Source organism: Serinus canaria, chromosome 3 (assembly GCF_022539315.1).
Source record: "Serinus canaria isolate serCan28SL12 chromosome 3, serCan2020, whole genome shotgun sequence".
NCBI lineage: Eukaryota > Metazoa > Chordata > Aves > Passeriformes > Fringillidae > Serinus > Serinus canaria.
This window is the reverse complement of record NC_066316.1, coordinates 84,312,358-84,331,558: the sequence shown is the minus strand read 5'-3', so window position 1 is coordinate 84,331,558 and position 19,201 is coordinate 84,312,358. Positions and strand designations below refer to the sequence as shown.

Below are 19,201 nucleotides of genomic sequence, written 5' to 3'. Positions count from 1 at the left end.
ATTTGTGAGTGCTTGTGTTACGTAGAGGCTTCCATAAAATCGGTCTGGTGACAGTTAAGGATTTCTTAGATGAAAATCAAAGTTGGAAATGGTATAGAGCTGAATGACTTGAAAAATGGTTTAGAGATGGGGTAGAGACCCCAAGGACTTGTGTTGGGGTTTTTCTCAATTTTAGGCTTGAAGCCTGCAGTTCCTGGCTTTGATAGCATAAAGGTACTCTCATGTTTTGCTTAGTGTGACCCTTTATTTACACTTTTGCATAGCTGGGGACCACAAACTATACAGGGAGTGTCTGGTAAGGTGTGTGTTTTCAGAGGATCCTGGAGGGGGAGTTTTGCAAACTGTGTCAGAACTGATTATAGTAGTGCTGTAGATGTGCTACATGGCAGATCCTTCTGAGATGACTGTAGTGTAGGTGATAATCTTGATTTTTCATTCATACCAGTTTCCCACTCTATTTTACTGCAGTTCTTTACAAGTATTTGTCCCAACTCTGTGGGGTATGAAAAAGCTAGTGTTGGGACTTCTTTTTATTCATGTTTGACTACTATGGTTAATAATTTAAAAAATAAAATATAACAAGATAAAGGTCAAGTAAGGCAGTATTAAGCTTTGTAGACTTGATCTGTTCCTCTTTCCCATTATCCATTCCTGCCTTTACCAGTATATCTGTATATGGTAAATGAGATGTACTTTAACACATCTGTTGCAAATCACTCTTTTGCTTTAGCTTTTACCAGATTCGTGCGTCTATGAAAATTCCTCCAAGAATTCCACACATATTGGAAGCTAGTTTGTTACATGGAACTGGTAAGTGTAAGAACTTTTCAGTAAATTAGGGCATTATCTTGCCTTGCTAATTGAGGAATTACACTTTTTGTTGTAAATTTTTAGAACCAATGCAGAATTGTTTTTAATTTTGTGACTAACACAACGCAAATATATCTTGTTCTTAACAACAGGACTTAAAAGTTGATTACAGAATTTGTGTTACTGTTTTTCATCTGCTGATTGTCTCTGCTGGTAGCAAAACACGGTGATTCCTTTATATGAATGTCTTCTTTTTTTTCCGCTGACCGGCTCAGTCTTCTCCATGTTTCAGGCTAAGATGACCAAGGGCAGATCTAAGTAGATATCTGAAAGCAATGGTGAATTTCAGATACAGACTCTTACACAAATTGATAAGCCCATTCTTTTTCTAAAAATAACACTTTGAAAGGATGCAGTTTTCAAAGTTACTCTGTTGTTCTCTAGTGGTACACTTGAAAAATTGATTTAACCTCCTGAACAGATTTCCCTTCTCTTTTTTCTTTTCTAAACCTGTCATTCACTTTGGATTTCTGTGTCCATGCAAACTTAATCCAGAGAAACCTGTTGGGGCTTACCTAATTCTGTGTAGGCCATAACTCAGCATGGTGTAAAAATGTGAAAATCAAAAAATTAATGAAGTTTTCAAATGTTGTGTGGAATTATGGGAATTTCAAGGAAGAAAAATCTAATATAGTCTGAGAAAATGTAACTGAATACAGTCTGATAGAATGTAACTGAAACTGAAGTTTTGAGGTTATTTTGAAAGTAGCTCTGAGTACAGCAACAATGTTTAGGAAGCTTGACCAAACAGCAACAATATTTAGGAAGCTTGACCAAAACCCAGATACTGGGTTTTGGTCAAGCTTCCTAAATATTTCTTGGATTTGTGTGAAGTAAATGAATAGTTCTGATGAGCCAAGATTACTCCACTTCAAAGGCAAAGTTTAATGTAGTTTAGAGAATTTGGGTCTGGTAAACATCCTTTTGTAAAACACACTTTTTGAGAAGTGACACTGAATAATATGATTGATATTGCTGGAAAAAAATGTTTTTCCATTTCATGGAACATGGAACATTCAAAAATATATTTTTGAATGGTCTTAGGTTATTTTTTCAGAAAGCTGCAATCTTGTTAGCAAATTGTGACGTGTTAGCTCATGTTTCCTGTCACTAGGCATAAAGGCATTAAGACTGCAGTTTGGCGTGAGTTAAGATAAGCAGTTCTGACAAAGAAAAAAAAATAAAACAGCGCTTGATTCCCACTCTGCCTTACCTTCATATTGCTCTGTGTATTGTTGACACAAATGTTTGATTTGGTCTGGAAACTCAGCTGGGGAACTCATTCAGCTGACAAGCAGCTGTTTTACAAAAAACCCAAACCCCTTCAAACCCAAAAACTGGGGCCCTTTTTCGATCAGTTTCTCAGTTTTGTTTTTCAGGTAGTTACTGATAATGTTTGTCCCACAAACAAAGCAGAAGGAAGGGTACAGGCTGGTCAGTGAAAGGGGGTTAGTTTGTCCTTTTTGTGGACATGGTAGTGCTAGGTCTTGCCAAAAACCTCTGTTTTCCTTTTCCATTTAGCCACTTGCTTGATTTAGCAGAGCTGGATGCTGTAGGCTCACATGCAGCCCTCCTGCTCTAGGAAGAGAATAGCTGATAGCAATTCCTGAGACTGCTGTTGTGTATAGAAAATAGCTGCTATTGGTCTCAGCATAGAGTAGCACAGTGCTGATTCACTGCATGAAAATGTTGCTTGCTGACCACAGAGGAGGCTGGTCAGGATCCCCACTCTTGGCAATGGTGTCCTTTATTGATCAGGTGCTTCTTTCTGTACTTTCTTTTCAGTCTTTCTCATACTTGCCTGTTCTAAATCCTATTCGCTTTGTCAGGTCATGATTTCCCCACTCCTCTCCAATTAATTTTGCCTACTTCTAGCTCTCCCTGGGCTCTGCACAAGTCATCTGCAGTTTCCTTACTTTGGCTGTGTTTTCCCCTCTCCTACAGACCATTTGTTTGATCTCTCTCTTCCTTTTATTTTTCTCAAGTCAAATACACAGTCTTAAGTTTTTCTCTTTTTCCAGTTCATTTTTATCTCCTTTCACCCCTTGCCCAGCTCTTCATGCAGTCCTTCATTAATTTAAATAAGTTTTTTTTTTCCATTCCTATTTCCCACATCTTTTAGTAGCTTATGAGAACTGCTTGGGACACAGCATGAATGTCATTACAGATATGATAAGGCAATTCACTTGCTTTAGCTCCAGTCTTGTGAAGGTCTTTTTTTATTCTTGTAATTTGAAGGAAGATGTAGTTGTGCTGTAGAAAATGAAAAGAAAAACATATGTATTTTTAGTCTTTATGAGGTTGTTTCAGATTTGAGGATGTTCTGAATTCTTCCTTCTCTCAAAAATTCATGGCTGGTTTTCAGAGGAAAAAAAAAGGGGAGGAAAAAACAGCAAAGGCAGGGTAGGAAGGAATGAGATGTCTGGTTTTATAATGCAAGAGTGAATTATCTTGTAAAATATAAATCAATAAATATATATATATGTAAATAGAAATCTAGTAAATTTATATACAAGAGTAAACATGTCATTTATACGCAAGAGTAAAAAAATCCCACCTTTTTTTTCTCCTCTGTTGTGGAAATGGCCTTTTGTGTGGATAGAAGCTTAGCAATAGTCCTGGCCAGTCAGTGCATCACTGATTTAAAAGACAGCAGTTCTGCCTTGATGACCCCACATTTGTGGGACCTTGCTCCCCTTGTGGAAGTGGCTCAGCCTGTTCCTGACTCAGCTTTTGCTCCCCAGCTCCTCTCTCTCTTCTGGGGGTGCCGGTTTGTGTTACGCTGAGATCAGCAGAGCTGGGGGCTGGAACTCAGGGTTGGACACTGCAGAGGAAGTGGGACCTCAGCCATTTGTCTCCATTACTTCTTTGGTTTCAGACAGGAGTGGGAGATCCCTTTTGCTGATGCTGTGCAGTTGTATCAGATTATGTGCCAAGTGAAACCATACCTGCTCTGCCCTTCAGCTGTAACAGATGACACAGATGGATGTAAGCTGAAAGTAGCATTATTCATAGGGGAATTACACTGTAATGATTCAGCCTTTGTAAGCACTTTGTCTAGGACACCTAAACTGATGATATGTATGAAAACACTTCAGCAAAACCCAGTATCTGTACATTTCTAAAGAGAAGTTGAATTAAGATGCTACTAAGAGTGGGAATGTGTGCCAAGGGCAGTAATATTCTATCAGAGGCCCCAAAGCTGTAGATTGCAAACTGCAGACTTTTTTTTCCTCTTGTGGATTCCTTTGAAGTGGTTTATTAAGAAGAATCAAAAGAATTTTAAAAAAAATTTTGCACCCTCATTTACACAATTTCTAAGACATTTTGTCTTGGAAGACATTGATGTTATTGAGCCATTTTTTAAGAGGAGTTATAAGTGTCAGTATTTCTGTTACTTCTGTTCTTCCAGGTTCCAACTTCTTTTAGTTTTTTTTTCAGAGGATAGTACCCATCATGATACCTCCTGTGTGATAATCCTTTACTATTATGATAAATATTTCCTCAATTACTGTTTTAAATCATTCCCTTTCTCATTTCTTCTTCAAGTCTTTTAACTCTTTTTTCAGCAAAAGATTCCCCAACTATTTATCACACTCTCTGAGCTCTTTGTGATGAATAGCCTTTGAAGTGTCATATTTCATGCGCAGTGCCAGGTTCAGGTGATAAGCTCAGAATTAAGCCTGAGTAGGAAGCAAAGATCTTGAAAGAAAGAGCAAACAATCTCTGTTCTTGATTGATTCACTGGAGTGGTATATGTCATTTAACCTCTTTGCCTCATCTGTAGGTAATTTTGTTTTCAGTGTGGTTAAAACCTTCAAATTAACATGAATGCTAGATGAAACAAGACAGAATTCAGGATTTTTATTGTAATTTTTGATGCCTAGAATGTCTCCAGTTTGTAACAAAGCAAAAATTCTTCAGAACTTATATTAAAAGCAAATGATATTAAAAATACTGATGTTTCTTTGAAAGAAAATGTACCCCTTCAAACTTCATCAGTTGCTGACAGAAAAGAAAATCACTTACATTACTGATGTTGTTGCAGTTTTAATAGTAATCATGAAACTTATAGAAATGATAGTTCCACTTGTTAGCTGCTGTGAGTTTTCCAGTTATATTAATACTTGTTTCTCTCTTCAGGTGCAACAGATCTTGCCTTTCCTGCTTCAGTCCATGACAATATAGTTTGCAGTAAAACATTTCAGATTCTTTACAAAAATGAGGAAGTTTCTGTGAATGATGTGATGATTTTCAAAATAAAAATGCTGTTAGATGAGAGGAAGGTAATCTGCTGTTCAAATTTACTATATTCAGATAATTTAGGCTCTGTTATATACAATTTGAATTAGTATAAATAAGGGACCTGAAAGATTTCATGCTTCTACAATTTCTTTGTAGATTGAGGAGTCGCTTAATGAAATGAATTTTCTGCTAACATTAGATTTACACTTCACGGATACAGACTACTCGTAAGTTTAAATATAGAAGATTTTGTTAAAATAAGAATATATGCTAACCCCTTAATCTGTTTAAATCTCTATTATGTATAGGTAGTGTGTTCACATTAGACATAAATGATGGTAAAAAATAAATCTAATGCTGAAGTCTCTTAAGATTTCATAACTGGTTTGTCTCATTCTAATTTTTTTTCCTGTGGGGAAGATGCCATTGTGTTCCAAAGTATAACTTCTGATAAATTACTGTTTGAGTCAGTTATTAATAATTTGCACTTTAAATATGACTGTTCTAATTGCATGTTGTTCTGTTGATTTCTCTTTAGACCAGATGACCTGAGCACACTACAGCCAATTAGTAGCCGAACTTTAAAGTTGCACTTTAACCTACACCAGGGCCTTCATCATTACGTCAATGTCATGTTTGATTATTTCCACCTTTCTGTCATATCAGTTATAGTCCATGCTTCTTTGGTTGCTCTGCATCAGCCATTGATAAGGTAATCTCTCACTAATAAAATGCAAATAAATTCTTGAATGTCCAAATTGAAATGTTATAAAAACCAGAATAATTAGGAAGGAGTTAAGTCTATTATCAGTTTTGTTTTCTGTGATGATTTTAGAGTTCAGGGCCCAGAGGGATGAGGAACTTTTTGTTTTTAAAATTATCTGAAACAAATTTTGAGGGTTTTTTTAACTAGAAATAAGAGTGTGTAGTGTAGAAGAGATGGAATGCCCAAGGCCAGAGAAGTGGAGGAATGTATAAATATCTATATTTGTGTATGTATATTTATATGTATAAATATTTATGAATTTTTTTATCAGGAAGATCTGCTGTACACTGTACACAGTGACTGAAATAGCTGCTGTTAATACAAATAGGGTGCCTTCCATTAACTATCTTCACACTTTTCAGTTACTACTGGAATGGCAGTGATGTCTGGAAGTGATATATTTACCATTTTATTCAGTGAATGGAACTGGAGAATTAACTTTTGTCTTTAAAAAAGATTTTGGCTATTTTTTGCTGGAGCCTTTAATTTTATCTACTTGTGTCGACCTTTGCAATCTCTGTTTACTTTGCATCTCTTTCTGTGTGAAAAAGGACTGTGCAGTCAGTTACACATATGAAGTATTCTTTGCGCACCTTTTCTTTACCATGGTCTTCTTTCATAATCTCCAAATACTCCATGCTACTGCCCTCAAGTTTCCTCATATTCAAGGCCAGTCTGTGCCATAAATGCCCAGACCTCAGCTTCAGGTATTCCCACTCCTTGTGCCTGTTTTCACATCATGGAAAGCACTATGTGTATGTTAGACAGCTGTTCTGTGCTGTAGGGCTGTGCTGGTCTGGAGGATTCAGCTGACTTTCTCATGGGGTTTTTTGTCCTTTTTTCCACTGCTAGTTGGTTTGAATTGTTTTGGTGATGTGTTTTAGGCATGGTTATATAGTAAATGAACTAACACATCTGAAGAGATGGCACAGCCTTATTTGGGAGAGAAACAAGTACTGAGAAGGTGGGAGTTGTTGATGCAGACATAATCTGATAAATGCGCTTAAATACACTTTTTAATGCACTTAAAGTAGCATCATGTATGTAAAATGTACATGATCACACTGTCTCACAAGTGAGATTCAGGCATTTAACCTATATTAGTCATTTGTTAGGAAATGAATAACAGGTTTTGATACTAATTTTTATTCAGAAATATATTTGTCCCTACTGATCTTTTTAAAAAGTTGCAGTAAATGTGAAGAGTTTTCTATGCATTTTTCCTCAGTTTCTGTCTTTTCAAGTGATGATACAGTAATGCTATTTAATTTTAATCCTCAGCTTGATACAGTTTGTGTAAGGAGATACTGAAACAAAACAGCATCTTCTGTGCTGCTTTTGTTGTCTTGAGAGTAGGGTGTTGCTGTGTCCACAAAATTATTTTAAGTTGTCCTTTATGATGGGAAGAGGAAGAAACTGTAGAATTTTCAGTGTTTTATTTCAGCTGAGCTCCCCCATGCAGCAAATATTTGATGGTTGCTGTATTCATATTTGGCTCACTTTTCTGGAGCACTTCTTTTTGAAAGACCTGAGAATTGCAGATGTCACTCCTCTTTGTCCTTTGGGCTTTCATGGGTGACAGTTTGGTCTTCTGTTTGCATCATGCTCACCTTATTGGCACCTCTTCCTTTCCTAGGGGTGCTCACTTTTTGAGTGTTTTCTTCTTCTGAGTAGCGTTCAGATTCACCTTCTGTTGGGAACAGCCAGTGTTAGCACTTCCCTTGAAAGAGAAGATAATTTTAGTTGGGTACAGCCCTGGACTCCTGTATAATCTACGCTTTTCTTTAACCTGCAATTGCTTATTTCTGCCTGTTATCTAATAGGCTCCACTTTCTGCATTCATTCAGTTTTTGTTCATCTTTCCTAGTTTTTATCACAAGGCTACTGTTGCAGGATACTCTGTTCTTCCAGGAGTTCAGGATAGGATCTCCTCTTCAGCAGGCAGAGGTCAGGCATCCTTTAGGAAAACAGCAATGTCAGTTTGTGTAACAGCTTTGAGCTTCCTCCTACTGCTTCACTTTTAAGAGGTTAAGTCCTCACAGCAAAATCCACAGAAAATGAATACCTTATACCTGTTATAGTTCAAAACATATCTTTCTGGCTTAAACTTTCAGGAATATTGTTTAAATTAATTGAAGTTTGCATTGGAAGTAATGAGGAATAGTATGTTCAGGTTATCAGTTTGTTTGTGCTTTTTGCAGTTTTCCTCGCCCAGTGAAGAATACCTGGTTGAACAGGAATGCACCAGCACAAAGCAGGGACTCTGTGATTCCTTCTCTGGAAAGTGTGGTCTTTGGCAATAACTACACAAAACAATTATCAGCAGACGTAAGATTAAATATCAGTTTAAAATTTTATTTGTATTCTCTGGGGAGGTGGGAATTTTATCTTTTCTGCAGGAATATTTTTTGATAAAGAAGGAACTTTGTTAAAGTTGTTTTGGGGTGGCATGTGAAAAGGGAAATGGGAAAAATTGTTCCAAAAGACTATGTTAGCTACTTCAGGAATGTACATATCGGAAGCTTATAATATTAAGTGTTTGACCTCCTTTTTTAATGTCTCACAGTCCATTGAAAATCACAAAAACCAAGTTGTTGGAAAGAGGCAATTGCTTATCTTTTTAGTCATTCTGCTAGCACTTCATTTATTATACAAAATTAATATATGCCTTTTTTTATTCTAGGGTTGCAGTTTTGTTGTTTCAGAGTCTTTCCTCAGCCATGCTTATAATTTCCACTATACACTTTGTGCCACTTTGCTGCTGGCTTTCAAAGGGTTGCATAGATATTTCATTACAATAACCAAGGATCTCCCCTCTTCTCACCGAATTGAACTGGGTATGTTCAATTTCATAAAACTTAGCACTTTCTTGTGAATGTTTACAAGACCTCTTCTAGATTACACTGTCATTGATGGCATATCTCTTACAGCTAAAATGTTTTTTGCTTAAACTGATCTGAAATTTAATAACTGAAGAAAAACAAAGGAACAAGTACTATCTCATCTCTAATAAACTAAGGAGATAACAGCCTTAATCTATGGAAAGATATGCTTTTCTTCTTGGTCTTGATTTGCTCTTATTTCAAATTACTGTGTTTAGTGGTGAGAAAGTTAGAGAAGCTCCTAATCCAAGTAGCACACTGCACTTTGTTTGTTGTAAGGAAACATTGCATATTTGTACAAAAATCTAAATTCTGTAAGCTTTGAGGAGAATATTTCACTGAAAACTTGAAAAAAGACCTACATGAAGAAAGACCTACAAGAAAAAACTGGTGCTGGCTTAGTTTGTACTTTAACTTTTTAAACAGACTTAGTTGCCATGAAGACTTCTAGCTAACCAAGTGTGATAAAAGAAACTGCAGATGTATTACATGTAATGTATGGAAATGTACATGTACATTACTTTTCTGTAGGATGAAAATATATTAGAGAGCCTAACCTTGATTTGTGAACTAGAAGAGCAGTGGAAGTAAGGAAGGAAAATACATTGGCGTTGTAAAGAACAATTTAGACTTTTTCCTCAGCAACCATATACTTTTTTTAGTCATGTTATACTAAAGAAAAAAAAAGATCATTTGGCATTTATATGGATTGTAGACAATACTTACTTATTTTTGTATTGTTTGATTTTATCAGTGTCAAAACTAAGCACAGTGAAACAGTAAGGCTGGTGACTGAGATGTGAAAGATATTTTAAAAATATGATGTGATCAGTTAGTGATTCAAAGAAAGACTGTTTCACTTCTGTATTACAAAATAAAAAGCTATGTGTTGTGGAAAAAAATTCAGGAAGCGTATTACAAATATAGTAAATATTTGTCCATAGAAAAATACTAAAAACTGAGTTGTTTTCTTTATAGAAACAAAAATACTGCTACAGTTACTGCTACATTTTTCTGCCAGTTATCTTAGTTTTGATATGGAGGGAAACACCTTATTAAAGGAGTGACTCAACTCTTAGTTTTCCTTGTAAGGTGAAAATACACTTTTTCTCAAACCATAGAATCAGAGGGTCATTTAGATTGGAAAAGATTTCTAAAGATCATGAAGTCCAACAATTAATCCAGCAACACCATTTTCACCACTAAACCACATCTCCCAAGTGTCACATCCACATGCCTTTAGAATGCTTCCAGGGATGGTGACTCCACCACTTCCCTGGGCAGGCTGTTCCAGTGCCTGACCACCCTTTCAGTGAAGAAATTGTTCCTAATATCCAATATAAGCCCCCTCTGGTACAACTTGAGGCCATTTCCTCTTGTGTCACTTGTTACCTGGGAGAAGAGGCTACACCTCCTTTCAGGCAATTGTAGAAGAGCAGTAAGAGCTCCCCTGAGCCTCCTCCTTTTCTCCAGGTTGAAGAACCCCAGCTCCCTTTGCTGCTTCTCACAGGACTTGTGCTCCAGACCCTTCCCCAGCCTTGTTGCCCCTCTCTGGATTTGCTTGACCAGCTCAATATATTGAGTTTGATAGCACTATTGTTGTTCTAAGGATAGGCTTAGACTAAATCTTGATACTTAAATGTTTCAGATAGGATCTTCAGTTCCCCTAAAATATTCCTTCAAAATATATATGTAATAGAAAAAAGCTGCCATTGAGTTGCACACTGGCAATGAAATATTGGGTTGTATCTTTCAACCACATTGAAGTCACCAAAACCACTCACAAGCTTAAGTGGAACTTGAATCAGACCTTTTCTCATCTATAAGGGTAATTTAGCTTACCTTTAGTAATGTAGTTTTGAACAGAAATGCTCACAATAAATATCTGAAGAGAAAATTGCAACTTAGATTTAACATTCGTTATATATAGTCTACTGACAGTTTGTTTCCTGTGGGTTTAATTTTTTATTTTTATTTTTCAAGTCTCTGCTAGAATTACTTGTTTTTTCATATTTATAAATATATTTTTCATTTATTTTGATTGTTTTGTTTGTACAATAATTGGGACAATTGATATAATTTAAAGTACTAATAATGTAAGCTTTAATTATTACTCACATTTTGCTTATGAAAAATAATACCTGCCGTTAACACTAATGTCTCTAAAATCCATCAGCAGTTAACAAAAAAAGAGCTATGTTTCTGCTAAGTTTCTGTAAAGAAATTGAGGCTCACTGGACTTCACAAAGTACACAATTGTAATTTGCACTTTTTTTTTTCTTTAATTTTTAAAGTAAATTAACTTTTTTATAGTGGATATTTTATTTTAGAAGTTTAAATGGGCATTGCAGAAGGGAATATCCAGTCCTGTTTAAACTTCAGAATCATCACTTTTTTGCTTAAGATAAAATTATTCTCTCTTTAATTTTGTTTCTTCTGTTTGCTTCGCTATTTCTCTATCATAAACTTTTAACACTAGGCACTGATTTTGCAGAAGCATGTGAAGACAGCTGTTGGACTCTATAACTATGATTGAGCATTTAAATATTACTGGTTTCAGGAAATAAAAAATGCTATCTTAATTTGTATCACAAGTGATACTTAATCTAGAAACTACACTAAAATGATTTGTTTTCATGTACTGATCTAACTGCACTAATTGCTAGGCTAGCAATAAGCTCTTTTACTAACTTTAAGGCAAATAATAAATCACAGGTGAAAAAAGGAGTGTAGTAACTAGTCATGTGTGTACAATCCCTGTAACTAGCCAAGGCCAGCATGCAGGTCCTTTATGAACGCCTTCTCAGAAGAAAATATCCACGAGCCCAGAGATTCGCCTACCTAGGTATGTTTCCAAAGCAGGTGATATAATCCCTCAGATTTTTATTGATATTATAAAATATTCTTATTAATGATATAAAATGTTACTCCTTTTGTAGAAAGAAACAATTTCAATAGTCAGCCATAGCAAACATACATTGAATTCTGAAGTCTGCACAATTGAGCTACTAAATTTTAGGCTGAGAGTAGATGATAAAATGAGACATCATTGCTTTTTTTTGGTTTAGTGTTGTTCTACTTTACTAAACAAAAATGAGTGAAAGTTCAGTCAGTCATCAACATTTAAAAAACAGCTTAAAAATTTAAAATTAAAAACATTTAAAAAATTATAGCTTCATTTAATGCAACACAGACTCATGATTTTTAGCTATTTAAAGATAATTAATGCCTTTATTTTCTGAGAAATGTTTCAGATTCCTTCTGGTATCTCAAGACTTAATTCATGCAAACACTATACAAGGCATTATCAGTGTTTAGGGTGCATTTGTCCATATCTACATGGGCCAGTCCTCCCTCTGGAGAGTCAGTGTGGGCTTGATGCTGGTCAAAAGATTGCAGAGCTCTTTAAGCAAAAGGAAGATTCTGTTTGGAAGAGGATAGAATAGCAGGTCATTACCTGAATCATCTATAAGTGTGTTTTGGTTTTAATATAAAAAGGAAACCAAACTGGTTTTTAGCAGGGCCAGCAAAATTGCGTCAAATTTGCTGGATTAACATTACTGGTGTAGAATGTAAGTGCTGAATTTCCTTTTGTGTTGTGTTAGCTCTATTCTGTTTTCTCTTTTTAATATAGCATTTTGATATGATAGTTAGGGGTTTTCCATAATGATTTTAGATTTCAGGGTTTAAAATCTTGTTCCTCAAGCCTGTTCTCAATTGAAGTGTGGCAAACGAATAATCAGTGTGGTGTCATAAGTAAACCCTTTAATTTTTTCACTAATGACAAGATTTGTGTGGCCGTACCAAAACCAGTATTACAGCTTAAATTATTTTCACATGTTTTCAGAAAAATTATTATGAAGTGCTGTTCAGCCAAAGTTCATGTAGTTTCTTTAAATAACTTTTGTCAACTTTGTTTCTGAGAACATCATACATTTCTGCAATTTGCTTTTTTTCTCAGAACTCTGTATTGTGAGTTAATTTGTGTGCCATTAAGTTCAAACCTAGCATGATGAATGCTGTTAGTTCAAAATCAATATATACTTACCAAGTATAGGTAGCATAATTAGAGAGAAGTTGAATATGCACACTGTTGCTGTTCTGTAAACCTTTGTTCATTATCCATACCCTGAAGTTACTGTTGGGGCTTTCAAGGCATATTTTGTTGCTGTGTGTTTTCAAGAAATATTGAACATTTTTGTCCTTAACACTGTGTTTCAAAAATGAAATATAAATTCTTTTTATAGGCAATTTTAGGGTTTATTAATTGTTCTCTTATTACTCATACCTCAGATGCAGAAGGAAATTAAACATAGTACCAAATTATTATTTGATTTATCAAAGCCCCCAAAGTAAACAGGGCTGTTTTACAAGGAAAAACATCTTCATGAAGGAATATATCTGTTCTCTTCATAAATGAGTCATTCAAAGTTCAGATCCAGTTTAAGCTGCCATACTGTATTAGATTGATTTGCTCTTAACAATGAGCTACTGAAAGATCACTTAAAGAATGGTTTTATTAACTAAAAAAATTCATCATACAACTAAGATTTGTATTTATATTCATGTATCTTGTAAATTATATACCTTTAGAAAAATGATATGGGAATAAGGCTTCTCTAGAAAATCTGGTAGGAGAGGAATTGTATTATCTTGGTATTAAAGGATGACATTGCTGCTGAATAGCCACAGATAATCTAAAAACTATATAATCTAAACTACAGTATTTTCAAATTTGATTTTGAATAGAAAATTGTTGTCCTTGACAAAGTGATAAGTCATGATAAGCAATCATGATAATTGAAGTTTTTTTTCTTAATTATATTCTGTCCTCAATCTCAGAAATTGCTATGAAGAATTTTAATGCAAGTTTATAGTTTACTTAATGACTGTGGCACTTAATATGGCTTCAAATTTTATTTGATGAATTCTTTTTCATGTCTTAAAATTGTTTTGTGAGATAATTTGCTTCACTCTGAACCTTGAAAAGTACATTACTCATGGGTATGTCCTCTCATCTTTCCAGAAAACATAGATGTAGAAATTCGTCTTGCAGAATTGTGTGAAGAAGTCAAGGTACAGGGCTTTTTTTCATGTATTAAATAAGTGAAATAACTATGAAAGTAGAATGTGATTATTTTATATGCTACTTGGGAGTAAACTGTTTGTTACAGGGATGACAGCATCTATGTTTTTTCCCAGCACTTATTTAAACTCTTCCTCCAGAGAGAAATTGCGCAACTGACACCAAAACTGAACTGTTGATCTGGTGGCTTGGTGTGTCAGTGGTAGCTGTGTAACTATTTATGTCATGAAACTGAAAGTTTAGAAAGGTGGATTACTTGTATGAAAATCACACTTTGAATTTTCTGCAGTTATAATTTGATTTTTTGGGATTTGAGGGTATCAAATGACAATGATGCAAGATGAAGCACTAGTAGGTTTTACAAAAGGAGATTCTGCAAGTCATCCCCTCATCTAAAAGTATTTGTTCTGGTGCTGTCTCCTTTTCTTGTTTTCCCTACATTCTTAAGGAAACACTGTCCACTTTAAATGGCTTGGATTTGTCTCCCCATCTCTCTCCTCAGTCAGAACTAGCCCCAGCTGAATAACTGATTTCTTGGTCATGGCAAAGTCTGAAGGACAGGTTTTGAAACTTCTCGAAAGTTTATCCATGCTTTGCTGGCAAGTGGGCCCAGGTTGGGAGCTCACCCTTTAGTTACTGCAGTAGTAGAGTAACTGCAAGAAAGTGTAATGTGGCCTTTAAAAGGACATGATTTCTATAACTGGAGACAAATTCAGCCCTGCTAGCTCTCTATAGGCAACTAATAATCTTACTTTATGTATTAATATAGTTTTTATATTTACACAGCTTCTCTGAATTCTTTAGTTTCTCCCTTAGCTTGCTAAGCATTTTCTTTCTTCATTCTGTTCTGTGCAATTCTTATCAAAAGTTTCTCTTATTTCTCTTATTATTGGTTAAGTTGGTGTTCCTATATTCCCAATCCTTTTTTCTACTAGCTCTGTAATATTGCTAGAGTTGGTTCTTTACTATCTTTTCATTTTAAACCCTTTGCCTCAGTGTCTTATGGGCCTACAATGAGTTTCTGAAAAACTGTGTTATTTTCTAAAATGGCAGGGAACATAAGTATAGCTATCTACAATTGCTGTGGAACTGTATCACAGGATTACATTACATTATAAAAAAAGCAAAACTTGTTTCACACCAAATTTGTCCTGGTGTGATCTGGTTCTAGGAAGCCTGTGCTATAACACTGCTTCCTGACTGTGCATAAAATGTGTGTAGATACATAGCATCTTATAAAGGCTGTTGTGAGTAAAAGCTATTCTGAAATGGAGATATCTTTACTAAATTCTTATGATTTTATCAAAGTTGGACTACCATAGCAAATGTCAATTTTTCGTTTCCTGATTCCTCTTCCTTTCAGGCACACAGTATTTTTATATGTTAGAAAATACAACAGTTGGTCTCAGTTAGCTTTGCCAAAAGTGGAATTATTGCTTTAATTTTTGCACAGAAATCCTCATTCTGAAAAGCAACGGGATAATATTTAATACAACATAAAATAATCTATTACTGTTGTAACATAGATTGATCTAGTGTCTTGGTTTGAGGAAACTCCAGGACATCCAGTTTTGATACTTAGTTGAAATGGTTCTCATTTGGAAGTTGCTTTTTAAATTAAAATTCTCCCTAACATAAAGTATACTTTTTTATTATTATTCCTGTGTGTAAATTATGGTTTTATCAGTGAATCACATAAATATTTTTTCCTGACTTCAGAAAATGGAAAATCCTGATGAACTGGCAGAACTTATAAATATGAATCTTGCTCAGCTTTGCTCACTTCTGATGGCTCTCTGGGGGCAGTTTCTGGAAGTCATTACCTTACAAGAGGAGGTCACAGCTTTGCTAGCACAAGAACATCACACATTAAGAGTAAGTATTGACCCAGGGACCTTCATATGCTTACTGGGACACATTTTTATAGCAATGTTTATCACAATGAGCCTCCAGATTACCATTTTTCTATTTATGTTTTGGAAAGCTGGTTAGAATTATAAAGGGAGCTGTTGCATTTCATTTGTTACCTTGTATATAATGTATAATGTTGCTGGAATACAACGCATAAAACATATTGTTTATGTTTATGAACCAAGTAGTTCACTGTTCTTTTGAATAAGAGATGCAGTTCAGAAGACAAATTGCAGGCTGTGGAATAACATATATTTGTGCAGACTGATGTACTTTTCTGTGGGAGCCATGTCTAGTGCCCTCCCTACATTTTCTCTGCATTTAGGCTGCCTGCTTACATCATAAACAAAGTGTATTTCTTTCTGAATTAAGAATTTATGATGTTAATAAGTTTTGAAAAGTCTTTTACATGGGAATTTGTAAAAGAAGAGTATGTGAAATGATCTGGCACGTGAGAGTGTGTGTGTGTGTGTGTGTGTACTAACACATCTGTAGTGCTGTTAGTCTGTCTGTGGGTGTGTGCAATTGCTGTGGGCTCTCTGCAAGCAGAACCACAGCAGTGCTCTTCCCATAGTGAAATATAATCATGTATGGACTAAAGCATTACTCTTACTTGATAAATCACATTGTTTAGTGAGGAAATCATGGTTGTGGAAATAGTCTGTTATGGAGAATAAATGGAATCTTTCAGAAAGAATGCAAAGGGTTATTTGTTTGATGTGCTAGCCATAAGAAAGGTGTCATTTTATTGTCTCTCTATGAATCTTACTTACCTTTCTGTGGGTTTTATATAAATACTGGAATCCCTCAAGTTAACTGGTGGAATAAATGGAATCTTTCAGAAAGAATGCAAAGGGTTATTTGTTTGATGTGCTAGCCATAAGAAAGGTGTCATTTTATTGTCTCTCTATGAATCTTACTTACCTTTCTGTGGGTTTTGTATAAATACTGGAATCCCTCAAGTTAACTGGTGGAAAGTATGAAACAAGAATACTGTTTGCATTCAGCTGCTGGTATGTTAGTGTTTGTACAAATTTATATTTAATAAAACCAAAGGAAGTAATATATAAATTTTTACTGCTCCAGAAAAGACACCACTAATGATAATGTATTTATCTTCTTAAATGTGGTTCTTTTAAAATCTGTGATGTAAGTTATCCTCCTTAGGCCATAAATGCCTTAATTATTGAGTTTTCCTGCAATTGTTTTAGGGAGTATAAATCAAAGTATTTCATTATACTGTGGGAATTGATATATTGCACATATTAAAAGTATTCCTGTGATGCTTTCCAGTTTGAAAAAAATTCAAATAGGAGTTCCCTTCCTCCCTATGAAAAAAAAAAAAAAAGGTATAATTTTATTGGACATCTGCATGCCCTGCATAATTTTGAGTTGCTGTTATGCTCACTCCTATTGTTATCTGTCACTGTACTTTGTGGATACTCTATAATCAATCAAAGACTGGAGAGGAGATGCAAGGTGTGGACAATCCTAAAATCACATTTTTATTTAGTGCCTGATAGCAGAAAGCAAGCAGGCTGACTCTGTAAGAATTGCATAATACAGCATTGAGAGGGGATTTTTACCTGAGCCAACTTAGAGCCAGCAATGTGATATTACTTCATTTTTAAATGGACACTTGTTTTCTGCACTCCAAGGTAATATAAGCTTGTGTGAATACTTTGCAAATATATGTAATTAAAATATATGTAAGAAACCATTGCTCCACTGGGCTTCCCATTTGGCAGTAGAGCAGGAACTCATAATCCATAAATTCAGTAAACCTTTAAATGAAAAAAAGATGCTAAATTTCAGCCTTCTCTAAGAGTGTGTTCAGTTGTTGGTTTTGGACCTTGTTTTGCAGTGCTTAGTATAATAAATTGTAAAATTTATTAATAATATCATGAGAATTTATATTCAGAGGGATTGTATAAACATACCTTGGGAAATCTACATGGATGAGCGTGTTCCACTGGAGCCATTATCTGCACATACCAAGTGATGCAGTTTTCTGGTTATTGGATTTAATTGATATTTAAAAGATGTTCTACTAATTCTTCTATTTGGAGACTATAAGTTGACATTTAGAGTCATGGAATTTTTAAGGTTGGAAAAAAAGACCTTTGAGGTCAAGTCAAACTATCAACCCAGCACCACCACATTCAGCACTAAACCACATCCCCATGTGCCATATCCAAATGTATTTTGAATACTCCCACAGATGGTGATTCCACCACTTCCCTGGGCAGTCTGGTCCAATACTTTACAACTCCTTCTGTGAAAAAAAATACGCTAATATCCAACCTAGACCTCCCCTGGCACAACTTAAGGCCATTTCCTATCTTTTCACCTGGGACCATGGAAGAGACCAATTCCCACCTGGCTACAACCTCCTTTCAGGCAGTTGTAGAGAGTAATGAAGTCTCCACTGAGCCTCCTTTTCTCCAGGCTAAAGATGACCCACTATTTCTCCTCTTAAGAGACTTAACCTGTCCTTTCTTGAATAAGAAACCTTTTTATTTTGGAAATGGATACTTTGATGAGTTCGCTACTGGATGCGAAATCTCATTTTATCTTTTCTTCTTGCAATATTTCCAGACTATACCTTCCACAGGAATTTTCTCCCTGGGACTATTTATTAATGAACCCTTTTAGGGAATGATTACCTGAGTGGTTAAGATACTTGTGTTGAAATACCCCCTAGAAAGGCCTGCCACCTGTATTTGGTCAAATGACTTTCACTCTCTTTGCACAGATGCTTATAAGCCAGATATAAATTGGTTTATAAACTCTTTCTGCTGAAGAGTTGTTCAAATATTGAAATTATTATTTTAATAATTTTACATATGTTTACTCTAGTGTTTCACTATTTAACTATTTTCAAACACTTGGAAAAACACTACATTAAAAAGTGAGGAGTACTTTAAAACTGAACATCCATCTACTACATGGATCATACTGACCAACCTGATAAGGTTTACAAATGTATTTTATTGAAATAACTGCTCAGAAGATCTTATTTTATATTACAAAACATTTGAACACTAAACTAGTTCATCTCTTTATTCTGTAGTGACATCTTCTGGTAGGTCTGAATATATTCTTCCAAAATCATTTTTTTCAGTTTGATTAGTCCTAAAATAGGAGAGCTGCAAACTAAGATCTTTGACTGCTATTTATAAATATGCAGACACACAGAATGTATTCCACAGCAGTTTTTATACACAGTTCTTCTGTTGCCATTGGGAGAACCATAAAAACCATGCCTCTGGGCAGTCTAGAGATTAGATGTAGCAGCTGCAATTTCCTCCTGCAAAGTCCTTGTGGAGTCAGCCCAAGTCAGTGGTTCCTGCATCATTAGCAGAGCTGGCAGTCCCTCTGGTTCTGCAGAGCCTGATTAACAGTGTCCTAGCAAGTGCCTCAGTCCTTCAGTAAGTTTAA

At 35.2% G+C, this 19,201-nt stretch overlaps 1 protein-coding gene across 5 annotated transcripts in view; it reads left to right on the top strand.

Annotated features, from left to right (window-relative positions):
* Positions 1-19,201, top strand: part of FAM135A (family with sequence similarity 135 member A) — an 80,602-nt gene that overhangs the window by 37,755 nt on the left and 23,646 nt on the right. For 4 of the 5 annotated variants that reach the window (XM_030235650.2, XM_050972325.1, XM_030235648.2 and 1 more), the window contains 9 exons: positions 731-810; positions 5,014-5,156; positions 5,272-5,342; positions 5,654-5,827; positions 8,083-8,209; positions 8,565-8,718; positions 11,531-11,608; positions 13,790-13,839; positions 15,569-15,724. In XM_030235650.2, coding sequence (XP_030091510.1) covers positions 753-810; positions 5,014-5,156; positions 5,272-5,342; positions 5,654-5,827; positions 8,083-8,209; positions 8,565-8,718; positions 11,531-11,608; positions 13,790-13,839; positions 15,569-15,724 — 1,011 coding nt within the window. In that variant the 5' untranslated portion in view covers positions 731-752. The remainder of the gene's footprint in view (positions 1-730; positions 811-5,013; positions 5,157-5,271; positions 5,343-5,653; positions 5,828-8,082; positions 8,210-8,564; positions 8,719-11,530; positions 11,609-13,789; positions 13,840-15,568; positions 15,725-19,201) is intronic. The other variant, XM_030235649.2, reaches the window with a different exon arrangement.